This window comes from Cygnus olor, chromosome 21 (assembly GCF_009769625.2).
Source record: "Cygnus olor isolate bCygOlo1 chromosome 21, bCygOlo1.pri.v2, whole genome shotgun sequence".
Taxonomy (NCBI): Eukaryota; Metazoa; Chordata; class Aves; order Anseriformes; family Anatidae; genus Cygnus; species Cygnus olor.
Window position 1 is genome coordinate 27,721 of NC_049189.1, and position 17,599 is coordinate 45,319.

The 17,599-nt window shown below is 39.6% G+C and overlaps 2 protein-coding genes across 13 annotated transcripts in view; one reads left to right on the forward strand and one right to left on the reverse strand.

Annotated features, from left to right (window-relative positions):
- SLC45A1 (solute carrier family 45 member 1) overlaps positions 1 to 17,599 on the reverse strand; it is a 71,991-nt gene that overhangs the window by 24,109 nt on the left and 30,283 nt on the right. For 3 of the 12 annotated variants that reach the window (XM_040533695.1, XM_040533703.1, XM_040533700.1), the window contains exons 1-2: positions 6,034 to 6,219; positions 3,247 to 3,357 (exon numbers count right to left, since the gene is read on the reverse strand). The exons of 1 other annotated variant lie outside the window; for it this stretch is intronic. Coding sequence is in view for 2 of the 11 variants with exons in the window: in XM_040533693.1 (XP_040389627.1) it covers positions 6,034 to 6,080 (47 nt within the window). In the remaining 9 variants the exon portion in view is untranslated. Of the gene's footprint in view, positions 1 to 3,246; positions 3,358 to 6,033; positions 6,228 to 6,708; positions 6,771 to 17,599 lie in introns of those variants that run through there. 8 more of the 12 variants (XM_040533696.1, XM_040533689.1, XM_040533690.1 and 5 more) reach the window with 7 other exon arrangements.
- LOC121058318 (translation initiation factor IF-2-like) overlaps positions 1 to 17,599 on the forward strand; it is a 62,330-nt gene that overhangs the window by 13,498 nt on the left and 31,233 nt on the right. The window lies entirely within an intron of this gene.

Below are 17,599 nucleotides of genomic sequence, written 5' to 3' on the forward strand. Positions count from 1 at the left end.
CTTCCAAGATGCTGGACAACCTTCCCCTTCCTGAGCCCAAGTGACAAATACTTCCAGTCCTCACACGCACTTTTTTTTTTTTAAATAAATAAAAATCCAAGTATACTGGGATAATAAAATGTGAGATCTTTTTGGCCTAAAGAGTAACGGACATCCTAAGAAACTCGAATACAGGCCCATGTAAATTTCAAGTACCAAATCAATGTCTTCACCATGGGATACAGAGATCAGATTTCATAGCCAAAGAACAGCCATAAAGGATAGAGGTGAAATTTGATATTTGAGATTTATACTACACAAAATAGCCTTTGTCACTATCTTTTGTTCACAGGCAAGTTGGACAGGAGAAAAATAGGTTTTATGGAAGTATCTTCCTGCAGATTAACTTGTTACCTACCTTTGCACAGCTTCTCAAGCCACCCTCTTGTCTAAGAAGAAATACTGCTACCAAATGTAGTCCATGAACCTCAGACAGGCCCTGCCCTCTACTTTCCATGGATCATAGCAACCATAAAACCTGGGCACCTGGCTCATGGACACAGAAGCACAGTTTTAATACTGCTCCTGGAAACTGCAGTTACTACATTCTCCCCAACAGAAGAGATGATTAGAGCTAGTCTGTTCCTAAGCTTTATGGCATACTGCTCCACATTGAGCCTGGACATCCACCCAGAATTTCTTCCCATATATGAAATACAGTAGGGTAGAAACACACAGATTCTTGTAAGACCTTCTATCTATCTTATCAATAAAAGGGAAGAAAACATATTTTAACCTGAGGAGTCAATGTCCATGACCTCTTACAATGTTCCCTTTAATTTTAAAATTAAGCCATTCTAGCAAGCCAAAAGAGAGACACCCCACCCCCCCACTTCCAATATACACACTTTCTCCGTTACACTCTGGTCAAATCTCACTGCGCAAATTTGTCTCAGTGAGTATGTTGCACCCTCTTCCACACTCCATTCTAGGATTTTGGGTTACCTTGTATTTTTTGTCTAATGCCCTGTCCCCTGCCTGTCTAATAATGGCAGCATTGCTGTGGACATGTGTTTTCTGCCGCTAGTGACCACAGCTAAAACAACCTCTGCAGTAGTAGCTTTGTACGGGAAGACATAGATAGAATTCTGATGTGCTTTTATTACACATTGTTCCAAGAATTGCCAAGCTGGAAAACTGGCCTAAGCAAACATCACATCTTCAAGGTATTCTCAGAAAGCATATGCATCTTAGATTGCCTCCACTTGATATAGCAAAAGAATCTTCGGTCAGATCATCATTTTCATCTTTGTTATTCTTCACCAAAATGGAATTTGCTTGCCTTTGCAATTCTGCATAAACCCACCAGCACTTAGACACTGCCTAGCTTTGTGCACTCCTTCATGGATACTTAAGAGACGAAATGCACCTCACTGGTAGAATTTTTTCATGTGTTAGCTCAGCATCAGCTAAAAGCCCTGACAGAAGATTTCTAAGAAAGGGTCAGGAAGGAAAGTCATATTACATGGACTGCCCACGTTCAAAGCTGATCATCAGAAACCTCTATTGTAACCTTCTTCTGTGGTCAGTCGACTGAAGTCATGATCTCCATGTCAGCTAACATATATGTTAGAACAGCTGTTTACCTCTGTTTTGCACAGAGCATGCACCTATGTAGCAACATAACTATTATGTAACAGTAAGTCAAACTAAAACAAGTCAGATTGCTTAATCCATCAAATGTGTTGACAAGATTTTTACTTCTATTACCTGATAATATAATTGCTCAATTAGCTCCACCTGAATGCCTTGGCTGTGGTAGAGGAATGTTCCCTTGCAGGTCATGGTAAATCTGAAGATAGGAGGCAAGTAAACAATACAAAGGTAAACAATTTCTCTACAGCAAACCAGATGCACCCTCCAGTTGTATTTTCTTTACTGATCTGCTCCTTGCTCTACTGTTTTAGTACAGAACAGGCACCCAACAAATAAAACCATAAGAGCGGTCAAAAACAGTAACAGAGGAGGCCCCCCCAGTGCGATCTAATCCCAAAACTTTCGTAGCAGATTCAAACCTTACATGGATATTTAGTTTTGTATTTCTGACATTCCACAACACTCTAGTTTAGGTAATCTCCCTATTGACAGGGCTTTTGAAATGTCTGCTGCATCACTGCGCATTATACTCTCTCTTTTCTTCAGCCAAGAGGCAAGTGGAAAAGATGCCAGTAAAAGTGGTGCTTGTTGATCATCCTGGAGCATAGTGGATCTTATATTATGGATCTGCACATCTCTCATACATCAACAGACCATAGCACAGAGAGTTTGGTTGCAATAAACACGGACTGTAGGTAGGTACAACTTGCTGGGCTTTTTAACTAATCCTTTAGACTTGACGAGAAAGTAATTGCTTCTGCTGCAGAAACAACTTCACCACGTACCATAACCACGTAGATCATGAGAAACTAATTGTATCATAGCAGTCAAAGAAAGCATGGTTACCAGAGAAATCTGTGTTTGTAATAGATTGACTACTATGCAGGAAGGGCCTGGCTCCAAATGAATTCATGCGACATATGATTCTTTTCTAAATAGTTCTTGTTCTGCACTCTACATCAGAGTCCCTACTTCTGCCCACCAGTAATTCACCACCACTAATCCAATCCGTGACCATAAAATCTGACTTGTTCACCATTTTCCTCTGGATCAATACTGACCCTTGTCCTCTTTCCCTCACACCATGAAGGTGACTTAAAGCATTTGTTTGGATAGTGGCTTTCCCAGGCTCCTACTTCTGCATCCCACTGATCTCATGCTATACAGCAAGAAAGACTGTCAGAGTTTGGACAAAATAATCATCATTCACCATGCTGGTTTTGGGGCCTATTTTTAAACAATATTAGTAAATACACTTTCTCCCTTTGTTTTTCAGGCATTTTTCCTTTTGAGGTAAATCATTAACGTATGCTGGGCTGTGAAAAATAACCCTAATCTGCACATCCTTTATCTGTGTATTATCTGGGTCTAATTTATTCCCTTCCCTAGTGATTTCACAGCCTCTCCCACATCTGTAACACCAGGTTTACTAACAATCCTCACTGGAGACAGGAAATAATTTTTCATACAGGATCATTCATGAAACCAGCATGAGCAAAGATCAAGAAAATATGCTGCAATAAGTGGGAATTCTTCAGGGTATAGAACCTTAAAGAAAATCAAGGGGTCAAGAGGTGAGTAAAGATCATTATTGCAGCAAACAGCATACACCTTAATCATGCACTCTGTCATCTAGTAGGTTGCAGTGAAATACAAAATGAAGCAACAGCAGTTGAGTTCATAACACTCTCCCTCCAGTGTCCATGTCAAAACCAAGTTCTCCTGTACAGATAACAATTGTGTTGTGTTATTTAGTCAATCAACAAGCAAAAAGAACATAATATTCTGCAATAAATTAAAATAAGCTTCAGAGACAAGCTTCAATTATGCTACAGCTGACTGAATGACTGACTTGAGGACCATCTCCATGCTATTTCAGAAGTACTCCAAATAAATTAAGTATATATTGAGTTGAAACAATAAGAGACGTAGCTCTGTTTACGTTATAGCTATGTCCTGCTTAGTCTTGGGATGAATTACATTTAAGGTGTGCAATTATCTTCCTGAAAATCCACATAAACCATGACATGTTCTGCCCAAATTCTGAGATAACATACCTTTATTAAAGTAGCAATGTTTCAAGAAATGGGTTAACTTTCTTTAGTACACCAAACACAAAAGCTCCACATTTAAGTTGTGAACTCGGAGGTTATAAATAAACTAGGAATTTTCTCATGGCATGAGAGAGATAAGAGATATTCTCCAGCAGAGCCAGAGCTCACATGAAGAAAAATCTAAAGGCATGAAAATAAAATCACTGAAAGTAGGCTGAAGCCTAATTTGGCCAGAAGGAACACAAATCTGATCTTGTGGAACCATCTGCATCACAATATCTCTAGGGAATCTGCTCTCTCTCTCTGGTCTGGTACCTGCTCCAGGACACATCCTGCCTTGTGACCAGTGATCCCAAGATTCCCCCCCACCCCACCCCAGACCGGAAAAAGCTGAGGCTGCTGACTCAAACCAGTAGCCTTCCCCTCAGCTAGCCCTGCAGAAGGGAAAAGGGTCAAAGCAGGATTCATCCTTTTCACTCAAGGCCTGCAGAAAAATTTCCTAGACTGCACATGAACTTTAACCTTTCAAGTTTTGCTTTTAATGACTAAGTACGTGAATGGAGCAACACATCCTTTACTTCCATCCATAACCCAAAGGCTGTAGGAAAAAGCACTAAGCTACGACAAAATATATAGCACATTGAATTTGGTGTGTGATGTCAGCTATACAGAGTACAACAAAATCACTGGCTGAGTAATTAAATACTGCAGTTGTATATAATATATGGACAACTTATGACTATTGTCCCTTTGCCAGCCAGGACAGAGGTCAGGGAATGGGAACAACTAGATAGAATTTCTGTTGAAATCAATGTTCCATTTTTACCAGAACGTCAGATGATGTTTTAAGAGTTTTGGAAAAAGCTGTAAGTATAAATCAAATAAGTTTTATTCTTAGTGTTCTGGATGAGTGTAGGTTTGGGATTTGGGGTCAGAGGGGATATGGTAATTTTTATGATAAATATATTTTCCCTCCCTGCTCTATCATGAAGTTTCTCAACTCCTGTCATATGCTGCTGGAAATTTTAAGTGTAAAGTTTAAAAATTACATCACTTAGAACACTTTTGGTTCCTGATAATAAAAACATTGACTCAAGTATGCAAAATTTCAGGATTAGGCTTTAGATTATTTTCAAGAAATAATCATATGTTAAAATAACATAGCCTATTTAAAGGTAATTGGCATGTTTGAATGAGTATGAATAACCCTCTTAAGATATAGATCACAGTTCTTAAATACATAATCTAAAACACCTAAAAGAAAAAAAAAAAAGCCACACACCACCACCAACTTTTAGCCCTCCAAAAGCAAATGCAGTATAGCATGTGGGAGTGACATTCTCTGCCTTTATTCATAACAATAAGTACAGATTTCCACATCTGTGTGGAATGTCTCCTGTGAAAGCTACTAATGGGGACTGGTTCACCATGGTCTTTGAGAACATTGAAAAGTTCTCTGCAGTTATTTACTGTGACTCTACATTTAACTTTGCCACATTTTGTAGCACAAAACTTCTAACACAGAAATGCACAATTTACATTTTTGCCAGATTAACGTTACTCACGTTGTTCTCTGGGTCCCTGCTATACTCAATTGCAGTGATGAAAGTGACAAAAATTTAAACTTGCAATAATCTTTTTCCAGAGCACTGGGTGCAAACATATGGTGTGTATATATAATTGCTCTATTGATCTTCTAATCTCAATAAATGTATCTTGACAGGAAACCCCAAGTAAAATGATTTAGAAAATGATAATCCAAACTGCAGGACTGATTTAACGTACCTGAATTTTGCATGAAATGATTACTGAATTATGAAAAGCAAGCAAAAGTACAAGATATCCCTTAGCCCTATGCAAATATGTAAACCTTGCCTATTTCGAAACATAGAAGGGGTTTCGGTCTATACAAGAGAAAAAAACTATTGCTCCACTCTTTATAGTGGAGCCCTATTGAGGGCACTCAGCAAGACTGCACATACATTTTTCATGTATTGTATGCCAACTTAAGCAACCCTTGCTGTCTGAAAAATCAAGTATTTTCCCTTAAAATCAGACAGACATCCAGATTCACCACATCACACACACACTGCATAGGCCGAACACAGCAATATATGAGGCCAAAGAAAGCACACAACTAGTGATAGTTGCTAGAAAAATGTTTGTGTAACCAACCTGAGACAGGTGTCAATATATATAGGGGGGAAAAAGGGAATTATTTGTTCTCCCTGTCCATTCTAAACAATAAGTAAAACAATAAATCAGAAGTTATCACTATATTGCATTAAGGGAGATTTAAGTTAGGCAGAAGGCAAAACCCTCTATCCAAAAGAACTGTAAATACCTTTGGGAGATACAGCAGTCTCTATCCCTGTAGATTTTTAGGATCATCTGCCACCATGCTTGAGAGCAGTTCAGGGTTATGAGAGCCTGCCATGGGCCATGGAGGTAGAACAGAGGAACTCTGACTTCTCAAGGTCTTTTCTAGCTTTTCCTGCAGCCATTCAATGAAAATGGCCTGAAAAAGCAGCAAATCCAAACCTCATGAAAGAGGCACTTCTCATATGTCTTCAGATGTGGAAGCAAAAAAGCCAAAATGGGATTGAAAGTCTACATCTAGCAATGGTCACAAAATTGAAAAGAGATTACAATTTAAGTCAAAGACAGTGAGTACTCAAAAAGAAAACCATCCTTTAGTACATGATCTCTATTTAAGGTCTTCTCCTGAACAGCATCATTAAATCCCTAGTCATATTATCATTTTAAATAGCTCCTTCAAAACTCCATTTGTGAGCCTCTCCCTTTTAGTACTCCTTACGATTACCACAGGAGCTCACATTAAATCATTCTGCAATGCACCTTTCCTAAATTCCTCCCTGAAGCCAACTATTAAACAGGCAGAAGTGAAATAGAATTTACTCAGTGATTACTGACCCTCTTTGCTTTTATTTAGGAAGCAGTGTCTCTGGAATTCTTGGTCATTAGAAATCATCAACCTGCTGATTCTGCAAGTACTCACCCTGCTAGAAAATCCTGTTTCTGCCTCATGCCATGCAAAGTCTGACTGTATATTCCTTTGACCTGAAAAACAAGAAACAAAGGTTCATAGGCAAACCTTGTGCTGCCAACTATACCTGTGGCAGGAAAAGATGCATCTCCAGTGATCAGAAGTTATAGTTAAGATACATACTTTCTCGACTAGATCCTATAAGTCAGGCTAGTTCAAAAGAGGATATTTTAATTTGAAAATACTTGTCCTTTGTATGGCACTGACAATGTTGGGAATTCAAGCTTAATGAAAGCCAGAAAGGAGATTGCAAAAAGCAGCCACTATACATAATCAGCTAGGAAATAGATAATGGAAGTAAGATTAAGTGATGGAAAAGTTCCCAGCAAAGATGATCAAAATTATTTAAATATATTAGAATAAAAGCAAACATAGCAATCTATAAAACATCTGTAATTATTGGATTGCCATTACTATATAAACAGGGTAAAATCTGCCAACAGTAATACAGAAAAGGTAAATATTTCTCATAGTTATTTCTGCTCAGAACTGCAAGATGATGTATATTCTCAACTCAGATTGATATCAGTACCAAAGTTGAAATATCTGTGAATCAGCAGTCCAGAGTCCTGAAATGTTAGATCTAATTGTTGACACTCAACTTCTGCAAGTCATTAAACAATAAGGAAACTTCACAGGTCTGAGAGGAAGCTAGTCTCTAAGAATATAAAACAGGACAACACAGGACTAAGAGCTCTACATCAGTCCAAAACAGGGGAGAAGAGACTCACTTTCTGGAGAAAAAGGGAGGTCATTCCAAGAGCAAGCAGCTGCTATTTATGCACTGCCTGGCAGACCACGCCATCACACCCCTGCCAAACTGGTTAGCTTCCCAGGATGCCTCAGGCATCAAGATTTTCACCAACGGCCCTAAGAAATGCTCAGGGACTCTGCATTTGGTCAAAGATGCACCACAGCCATTGACTGACCAGAGCACCTGTATCAAAGGTTGCATAGTTTTGTTCATAGATGAACACTGAGCTAGGGAAAGATAGGGTGGGGAGAATGTGGGGCTGTAAAACAACGTAGCAGTGCAATAGGATACTGGTGCAGAATTCTCTCTCAAGTATTTGGAGACAATAGCCAGGACACAGCTAAAATACATGCAAGTCTGCACCATGGAAAATTCTTTACTAAAATACATTAATACTTCTAAGAGTCAGGAAGAGCTTGGGAGACCCTGAGAGGAAAGATGAAGAGACAAAACAAATTGTGAGTTATGGACTTCAAGTATAACTTCTCTAGTGGCAAAGGAAACACTGACATAAGCAGTTAAAGAACTTAATGCAAAAGCAATTTTAATTCCAAAACATTCATGTTAAGGAAACAATATAGCTTAATGTATTTGGGACACAATCAGAAAACAGCATTCAGGATGGTAATTTTGCCTTTTTACTCCACCTAACTTATAGAAAAGTCTCTAGAACTTCAACATAAAAGATGGAACATTCTGGACAAACTTGATAATTATTTTACATCTGAAACGTGTTTCTATTCCATTCTTTGAGATTTTATCATGCAAATCATGCAGAAACGGGTGACTAACCCTAACCCATCATCCACACAGTACAGAAGCGCTTCCTGATGTTTAGACAGAACCTTTTGTGTTCCAGTTTACCTCTTATCCTGCCACCAGGCACCACTACGGAGAACCTGGCTTCATCCTCTTTGCACCCTCCCTCTGAATGCAAAGGTGATAAGGTCCTCCATGAGCCTCCTCTTCTCCAAGAGGAACAGTCCCAACTCTCAGCCTCTCCTCATAGGAGTGGTGCTCCAGTCCCTTTATCATCTTGGTGGTGGGTTCATCTTGGTGGGTGGGTGGGTGATCTCTCTGAACCTGCTGGCAAGGCTTTGTTGCTTAATGCAGCTTGGTAGAAAGCCTCGTAGGTCTGGTGTTTGAAATCTAGTACCATTGTAAGTTCTTTCATGCTGCAAGCTCATCAGATTTTAAGCACATTTCCATGTTTATAAAGCAGTTGAGCTGACCTAACACGAATGCATAGGAAGCCACAGGAAACTGAAGCACTACCAATTACCTGCAATTGAATACTATTTTTCACAGAGACAATACAAGATGCTGGCAAAACGCAGATATTCACTTTTGGATCTATTTGCTGGTTGGCAAATTATAACCTTTCACTTCAGGCTGCAACCATCCACCAGCTGACCTGCTGCTGGTTAAGAGCAATCCAAGAAATAACTGTGCTGATGTCACTGCTTTCCTGGTTCTGCAGTTTGTGATTTGTATTTGCACCCCCACACTCTCAGGCAGGAAACACCAGGCTCTATCCTTGGAGCTCTGATACGTGCTGCTCCACAGCAGCTCTCCTTTCAGTCAACATGCTCCAAATGCCTCAGGAAATCTCCGTTTCAGCAATAACAAATAAGAGAGTTAACAAAGACGGAGGAAGTGTTAAAAAAGAAAAAAAAAAGTCTTCTACTTCAGATCTGGAGGAGAGGAGTGTGCATGGGGAAGGGAGCTGGCGTCTTTCAAGGGAGGAGATACTTTCCTCAGTGATGCTGTGGGCACTACAGGAAAAGCTGGCATCTTAAACAGCAGCATACTGCCTGTCAGGACACCCGCTGCTTCCACAGCACCAAATGCTCCTTTCCTTCCAGGCTAAAAGACGTTAAATATGATGAGCCTTCAACACTAAAGGGAGTTAGACTACAACTAGATCTTTTGTTTGACTAAAAGTGTTAAAAACAGACAGAAAAAACTGCCAGTATTTGTGAAATCCTGGAGAGGAAAATCCAGGTTACATAAGTGCATTTGCAATAAGGTAACATTCTATGAAAAATAGACCCAAATTGGTGATGCTCCCTTTCCCAGGATCCCCACATGCTGCTCAAATGGCAGAAAGCATTCTTTGTAAACCACCACCAGGATTCACACACATTCACTGGCACTTAGCCTTCTACTAACAGAGAAGAACAGAAGTACAGCCCTCAGGAAAAGGCATGCAGATTGACAGGATGGCAAAATGACAGGATGGGACACAGCAGTTTCAAGACCTTTTGACTGAATTTCCTGAAGAAATTTTTACATGGTAAAGATTTGAGATCTCTTGAGGCTTTCTGGGGTCAAAGGCATGCAAATTCTCAGGAACAGAATATCCCAATGCTATAAGCAATGAAAAAAAAAAAAAAACAATAAATAAATATAAAAAGAGATCCAGGTTTTTCAATTCTCTTCTTTGTACACAACAGGCCAAGACTACTCCATCTTATCTACCTGCTTATGACCAAAATTGCTTGTCAATTGATGGGCAAGTGCTCCCAGAAGTCTCCAAACACCATTTACTCTTCATCTCATGCCTTTACTACATGCATCCTCGCCACAAAGCAGCATGACTCATAGTCTGCCCATAGAGAACACGGCCTAGGCAGCTGCTGATCAGAATGTGGAAGTATCAGAAGAAAACAAAAGGGGCCACAAGATAAGACAGTAGGACACTGGCTGACCAGTGAGTCAGAATGCAAGGGTGAAACGGAAGATGTCAACAGCATGAAGAGCCTGGAAATAACAGGGAGTCTAATTTCTGTACATGTAGAGAATCATGAATCAAGGAAAAACCTCTCTGCAGAAATTGCCAAAAAAGTTCTCTCAGCACACGTTCCTGAATGGGAAATCCCACTGACAGTGGTACTAATACACTGCAGGGTCTGTATGAACAGTTTTTTTGAAACTGCCATACAAGATGATGGCTCAAGGGAATCTTTTCTGATTATTAGTTATGCTAGAACAGACCACACCTTTGTGTCTCTTGACTTTTTGAGTCAACTCCATGGGTCACCAGCCAGAAAACCCAACATTAAATGTGGTCTAGTGTTTTGTTAATAATACACTCTGTGTTTGTTCACGGTCTTTAATCACACGGTTTTTTGCTCTGTGGAACATCCCGTCTCTCTTGCCTAAACCAGTTCAGAGGTAAAGATGCTTTGGATTCAATCCAGACTATATATGTATATTTTTATCTTGCTCTAGAAACTGGATGTCAATTTTAAACCAGTTGGTAGGGTTTGTATTACTGCACTGTCCTGAAGAATAAAATGAATCTGTCTATAAGATACACAAACAGATAACACTGCACCATTCCTGCTGCCCCCCTCCCCCCCAAAAAAAACAAACAAACAAACAACAACACTTTCATCTATCCAAAGACAGATGCTTAGAGGGTAAAGGTGAGCACGCAAATACATTTGTTAGGAAATTGCTTAGCAGTAACAACAGACAAATAACTTCTTATGTGTTTCTTACATGTCAGCAAATGCGGTAACTTTTTTATATATTTTCCTATATTTTCATGCTAATGTCATAACATTAGCGTTCCATACTCAACTGCTGGATTTTTCTGTTTTGTGTTGGAGACTCATTTGTGTACTTTTTTTTTTTTTTTAAACAAATACAAACCAGTGGATGGCATGTTAAACTGTAATCTCAAAAACTCGTGTTTCTACTTGCAGGTATCTGGAAACCACCAAACACTGCTCTAAATCACTTGCATTGTTATGGTCAGAACATACTATATGCAAACTTACCACAAACCTGTGAACACTACGGATTCATAGATAATTTTCACAGAAATTCCAGTTCCTACCACTCCTGCCTCCTGAACTATGCATAATCTGTAGAGCAGGCATGGTGCCCGCTTCTTAAAAGGGGGCTTATAAGAAAGATGAGACTTTTTACAAGGGCACGTAGTGATAGGACAAGGGGTGCTGGTTTTAAACTGAAATAGAGTAGATTTAGATTAGATATTCAGAAGAAATTCTTTACTCTGAAGATGGTGAGGCACTGGAACAGGTTGCCCAGAAAAGTTGTGGATGGCCCCTCCCTGTAAGTGTTCAAGGCCAGACTGGATGGGGCTTTGAGCAACGTGGTGTGAGTGGGAGGTATCCCTGCCCATGGTAGGGCATTGATACAAAATGATTTTTAAGGTCCCTTCCAACACAAACCATTCTGTGATTCTATGCCAATATTTCCTATACACATTTTTAAAAGTTAATGCTCAAAAGACAGAACATTTATGACAGTGGTGATTTTCACGTATCTTGGAATTCCTTTTTATGGATTAGGAGAGAATTACATGCAGGGACTTAGATGACTATTACTTTTCTGATTACAAACTTGCGGTAGAAATCTCTCCACAAACCCCAGAACACCACCTTTTCCAGTCAACATATAGGACTGCCCTAAGAGCTACTGCATATGTACTATTCAGAGAACAGTTACCAGTGGCAGGCTGATACCACACCACAGATAAAACCAGCTCTAGCAAAGCATAATCTTTGAACATGAGAAACACATGCACAGCACATGGGAAAGACTACTAAAATGTACATTCTGACAGTGAGTTCCAACTGGAACATATCGACTATAAGTTTGAGCTTTTCACTCAGACTCAGTCCCATAAAGTTTGGATAACAATAGTACAGTACAAATGCAGCTTGTTAGCATCACGCTCTGAACTTGCAGAATAAAGTCCTTAAATTCTGCATACATGTAATTGCCAGACTTCCCCTGAAGAGGCAGGTATCCAGCATCCCCACAAACTTTTATTCATTTTGCTGTTTGGGGATATGTCGCTTTTTTGTCTAGATGCCTAGAAAAAGTTAACAGCTAAAATCCTTGTGTACAATACATAAAGATTTATTGCATTGTAGGAAGGTAAGACATAGAAATGGTTTTAACCAAGTCACTGTGACTCTTTATTTATCATTACAGACATTTTAATCATAGTACACCTGTGTACAGCAGCCAGCCTGCAAGAGCTGTGAACTCACTTAACAGATAAATGACTTTGTAATTAACTCCACACTAACTGAGAAAGGCATTTTACCCAGGTGACTATTTCACATGGCCTGACTGAAGTGCAACCCCCTCAGCTAGAAACACACACAGCATATCTGGTAAGAACACAGGTTACTGAATGCTGTGGAGATGAGAAAAGATCTGCTGACTGCAATGCAGCTCCCTTAAGGACATTTGTGGCACTTAACATGGAAATGCACGGGTATTTTATGACTGCTCAGCTTGTTATGCTGTCATTTTAGTAGAAAACTGAGTTTACTGACCTATTAAAGAAAGCAGTTCTGTGAGCAGCAGATCTAGTGGAACCTAGGTTTAAATTCACTTTGGGCAGATTTACGGTTTTCTGCTGTCCTCAACCCATGCAAATAAAATTCTTCTCTGCTTCCTGTCACAACAGACTACCATGAAATAACACACAGAGGCCATATAGCTGATATGAAACATGTGGAGATATAAACTTGACAAGATTAAACTCAAAGTCTTGCAAAACAACTAATTTTCCAAAATGTATGTGAAAATGTTTATAGAGACACCATTTCTCTTCAATTTGGTAGAAATTGAGATAGATGGAACTAGTATTTGTCCTTAGCAAATGCTTAAACACCCATCTAAAAAGCAATCTCAAAGAACAAGAAACAGGATATTCCGACAACTAAAGTCTTTTCCTTTTTCAGTAACTATTTTCTAAGTAATGCTCATAATACAAAAGTTAAATAGAACTAAACACTGTACATATCTACTAAGATTTCTATTTGAAAGAAAATATTAAGACAAAAATATTAAACAGGTAGTCTGACAAGTCAGAAGTTTTAATTTACAGGAATATTATTTATTAAGAAAAAAGAAATTTGCCTCACACAACCTGAGCTCTCATTTCTAGTAGAAATTTTGCCCCCCATTAACAAGAGAAAATAGAAACTAACTTTTTCTTTCCTTCACTGACATCCTATTGTTTTCATCTCATTAAAATTCAGGTAGCATTGACATCTCTGGACATCTTTGGATAGTATCTAGCATAAAAGCCTACTCCCAAAAACACAATGTTTCCCTTAAAGCCCAAGTTACAGATTTAGCAGTCTATGTCTCACTTTTAAGTCTGGTACCTGCTGTAAAAGTTTCATGACAGTTCAGCCACCTAAAAAAATGACAGCACGATACTCTTGTCCATAAGGCACGTTTTAAGCTTGCATAAAACCTCCAGTAGTAAGTTTTAATTGCTACTCCTTCAGAGCTGCTGGAGACAGAATAAGGAAATGGCTTTGTTAACACTTCATAAAAAGTAAAGCAGAGATCCTTGGGGCAGCACAGAGCAGCTGTTTCTGCTGAGAGATAGGATACACATATGACTGAAACGATGAATAATAGGAGGAGTAAAAACAGGCTTCAAATTTCACAGGCTGAAAGATGTCTGGGTTTGTGCATATGTTATGCAATCCAAGGACAATAGGAGCTTTCATTTCCTCTTTTCCTCTCCAGTTTTGTTGCCCTGCTGTCCAAATCTCCTTCTCCTGTCCCAATACCTGCTCTGTCTCTCCAGCATCTCTGTACTATTCTGAGGTTCTTGGGCAGCCTATGATTTTTGTCTGTGTCATATCCTGCCCTTATCTTTTCAGATTCCAAAAGGTTTCTACAACTTCACTTTGAAAGCAAAACAAACACACGTTAGTCAACCTTCTACAGAACTAACTTTTATATTTAACGAAACTTATCTGACAAGTGGATCCTGAAAAGAAAAATCTTAGAATTTAAATCTGGTGAAGATCAATGTGATATTCTGCTATGATTTGACACCACAGAGACCTAAAGTTTTACGCAGTCATTTCTAAAGGAAAGGAGTGAGTGTGAGCTGGATAAAATGCTCAGGAAGAAACCTAGACACAGTTTACAAATTTCATATGACAAAAATGCCTCACAGTAGGAAATACTAGCACTACATTTTTCTTTTTTTTTTTTTTTTTTTTTTAAATACTGGGCCTTCAAGTTTAAAAAACCATAAACAACTAGTAAATGAATTATTTTTCTTCACAGAAAACCTTTTGGTGGTGGTGGTGGTGGTGTTTTTTTCCCCCCATGTATCTCTATATATGTATTCAATCTTTGATACTGACAATTTCCCCGCAGTTTTCCTGGAAAAGTTGGAGATAATTCAAAAGGACAACAGAAATGCTAAGGTATATCAAAAAAATCTGGAATCAATCCTACAAAGCTCTTTTATTTATAGAAGCAGAAAAGTATTCATTAACTTTAAAACTTTAAACTTTAAAAAACAACAACTACTTTAAAACTCCCCTTTTTAATATAGGTCTAACCAAACCAATGCCAATGTTTTGTTTCAAGTCTGAAAACTGAGGGTTGGAAGAACTCCAGAAGGACTGAATGAATTTAAGCTGGCAGGAAGGATCATAAATTTTGCTTCTTGGAAAGAACTGCATTTTGCTTGCCAACAGGTCACCAATCAGCCTTCCCAAGACTGAAAGAGCTCTTCAATATCTTTACAAATGATCTGGATGAGGGGATCGAGTGCACCCTCAGTAAGTTCGCAGACGACACCAAGTTAAGCACACGTGTTGATCTGCTTGAGGGTAGGAAGGCTCTGCAGGAGGATCTGGATAGGCTGGACCGATGGGCTGAGGCCAGCTGTATGAAGTTCAACAAGGCCAAGTGCCGGGTCCTGCACTTGGGGCACAACAATCCCAAGCAGCGCTACAGGCTGGGAGATGAGTGGTTGGAAAGCTGCCTGGCAGAGAAGGACCTGGGAATACTGGTTGCCAGTCGGCTGAATATGAGCCAGCAGTGTGCTCAGGTGGCCAAGAAGGCCAACAGCATCCTGGCTTGTATCAGAAATAGTGTGGCCAGCAGGGCTAGCGAAGTGATTGTCCCCCTGTACTCGGCTCTGGTGAGGCTGTACCTCAAGTGCTGCGTTCGGTTTTGGGCCCCTCACTACAAGGAGGACATCGAGGTGCTCAAACGTGTCCAGAGAAGGGCAACGAAGCTGGTGAGGGGTCTGGAGAACAAGTCTTAAGAGGAGCGGCTGAGGGAGCTGGGGTTGTTTAGCCTGGAGAAGAGGAGGCTCAGGGGCGACCTTATCGCCCTCTACGGGTACCTTAAAGGAGGCTGTAGCGAGGCGGGCACTGGTCTGTCTATTCTCCCATGTGCCCGGTGGTAGGACGAGGGGGAATGGGCTAAAGTTGCACGAGGGGAGGTTTAGATTGGATATTAGGAAAAGTGTTTTTACCGAAAGGGCTGTTAGGCATTGGAATGGGCTGCCCAGGGAAGTGGTGGAGTCACCATCCCTGGAGGAATTTAAAAGATGTTTAGATGTAGAGCTTAGTGATATGGTTTAGTGGAGGACTTGTTAGTGTTAGGTCAGAGGTTGTACTAGGTGATCTTGAAGGTCTCTTCCAACCTAAGTGATTCTGTAGAACAATAGTTTTTATGTAATCCATCTGCACAGTCTTCCATTAAACACTGAGAAGTTAAAACAATCTTTTGGAGATGAAAGACTAAAGCAGACAGTGTCTCTTAGGAACAAAAATGGAAAGAACACGTGAACAAAGACACTGAGCACAACTTCCAGTGCTTCAGATGCCCAAGAGGGACACACAGAGATGGGCAATTCCATACAGCATTCATATAATGACTAGCATGAGCAGCAAACAGCCTATTTCCCCAATGGCACAAATGGACAAAACTTTTTCAATACCTCCACGTGAAGTGATTCCTTACTAATATTCTAGCCCCTGAAGTCCATTCACTCATTTTTACCCAGACTTTGAAAAACATTTTCGGCTTACAAATAGCCCAAATATAGCAATACAGGTGGGAAAGCTGTTCTAATCTACCTGTAAGTTATATTATTAGGGAAGAAACCTTGGAAAGCACAGGAAAAAAGTTGGTACAATTGCAGAGACAAAATAAAATGGAAGCAGAAAGTGAGGCAAATACACATGGCTAAATTTGTCATGTAATATATAAAAGCACAAGATACTGTTCTATCTGGTTTCATTGCTTCTGGTAGACAGCTTCTCCATTATTTCAAGTATGGTTTAAAAATAAAAGAGGGCACAGCAACTCACTTGCATAAACTTAAAATAGTTTTAAATGACTAGAATAGAAGAAGCACCTGGTGTTCATTGACAATGCCAACTCCACTCATACTCCTTTATTCACACAAACGAAACCAAGATAGGACTTCAATGCATGCCCAACCCTGATGAAATTCTAATTCAGGAGTTATTCGGCTTGCTGCAATGAAGAAAAGCATGCAAGAGTGGCTTGTCCTGTCTGTGCTTCCAGCAAAGCCAGCCTTAGACTGTATCATTCACTACTAGGAATTGGACAGCTCAGAAAGTCCAGATGTTTAGACTCTCTCAAAACAATATATTGGTCCATTTTAAGCAACAGAGCAGAAGTAATAAGTATGAGTTGTATACGCTATACTATTTTTTGCATAGTCCCTTCTTAATATACCTATCAAAATCTATTGAGCAACAGTCTAAGAAGTCCATCTAGAAGATTTACTCACAGGCAGTAATAAAAAATTAGGAGAGCTCAGTATAGCAGCTACAGTGGTGGCAAGTGCAAGACAGCAATGAACCTTAAAGAATGACTTTCAGTAAGCTAACTAATTCCAGACTGCTTTGTCAACTACAGGAGAAAAGAACTTCAGCTCTTGAAGTTCATCCTCGTTCAAATAAAGCCTCACAAAACAGAAGCCGCAAGAACTTTCTCTCTCCTAGGCAGCTTATAGATGCCCATCTGACAAAGCACTGATGTACAATGACATTAGGAACATGAAGGTGCAATAATTAGTGAACCCTCAACTGAGAATATACCACTGCATACCAGATTATGAAAAAAATTGTGTGACTAACGGGAACTCATTTACATAGGGTGGTGCTGGAAGAATAAACAGAGGCACAATGCATTTGAAAAAACAGAGAAGTGTCAGTTTTAAAGCCATTAATTTTTCACAGAGAACTGGAAAGCTTGCCTTGCCAGGCTAGGAACTTGGCAGATCAAAGTATA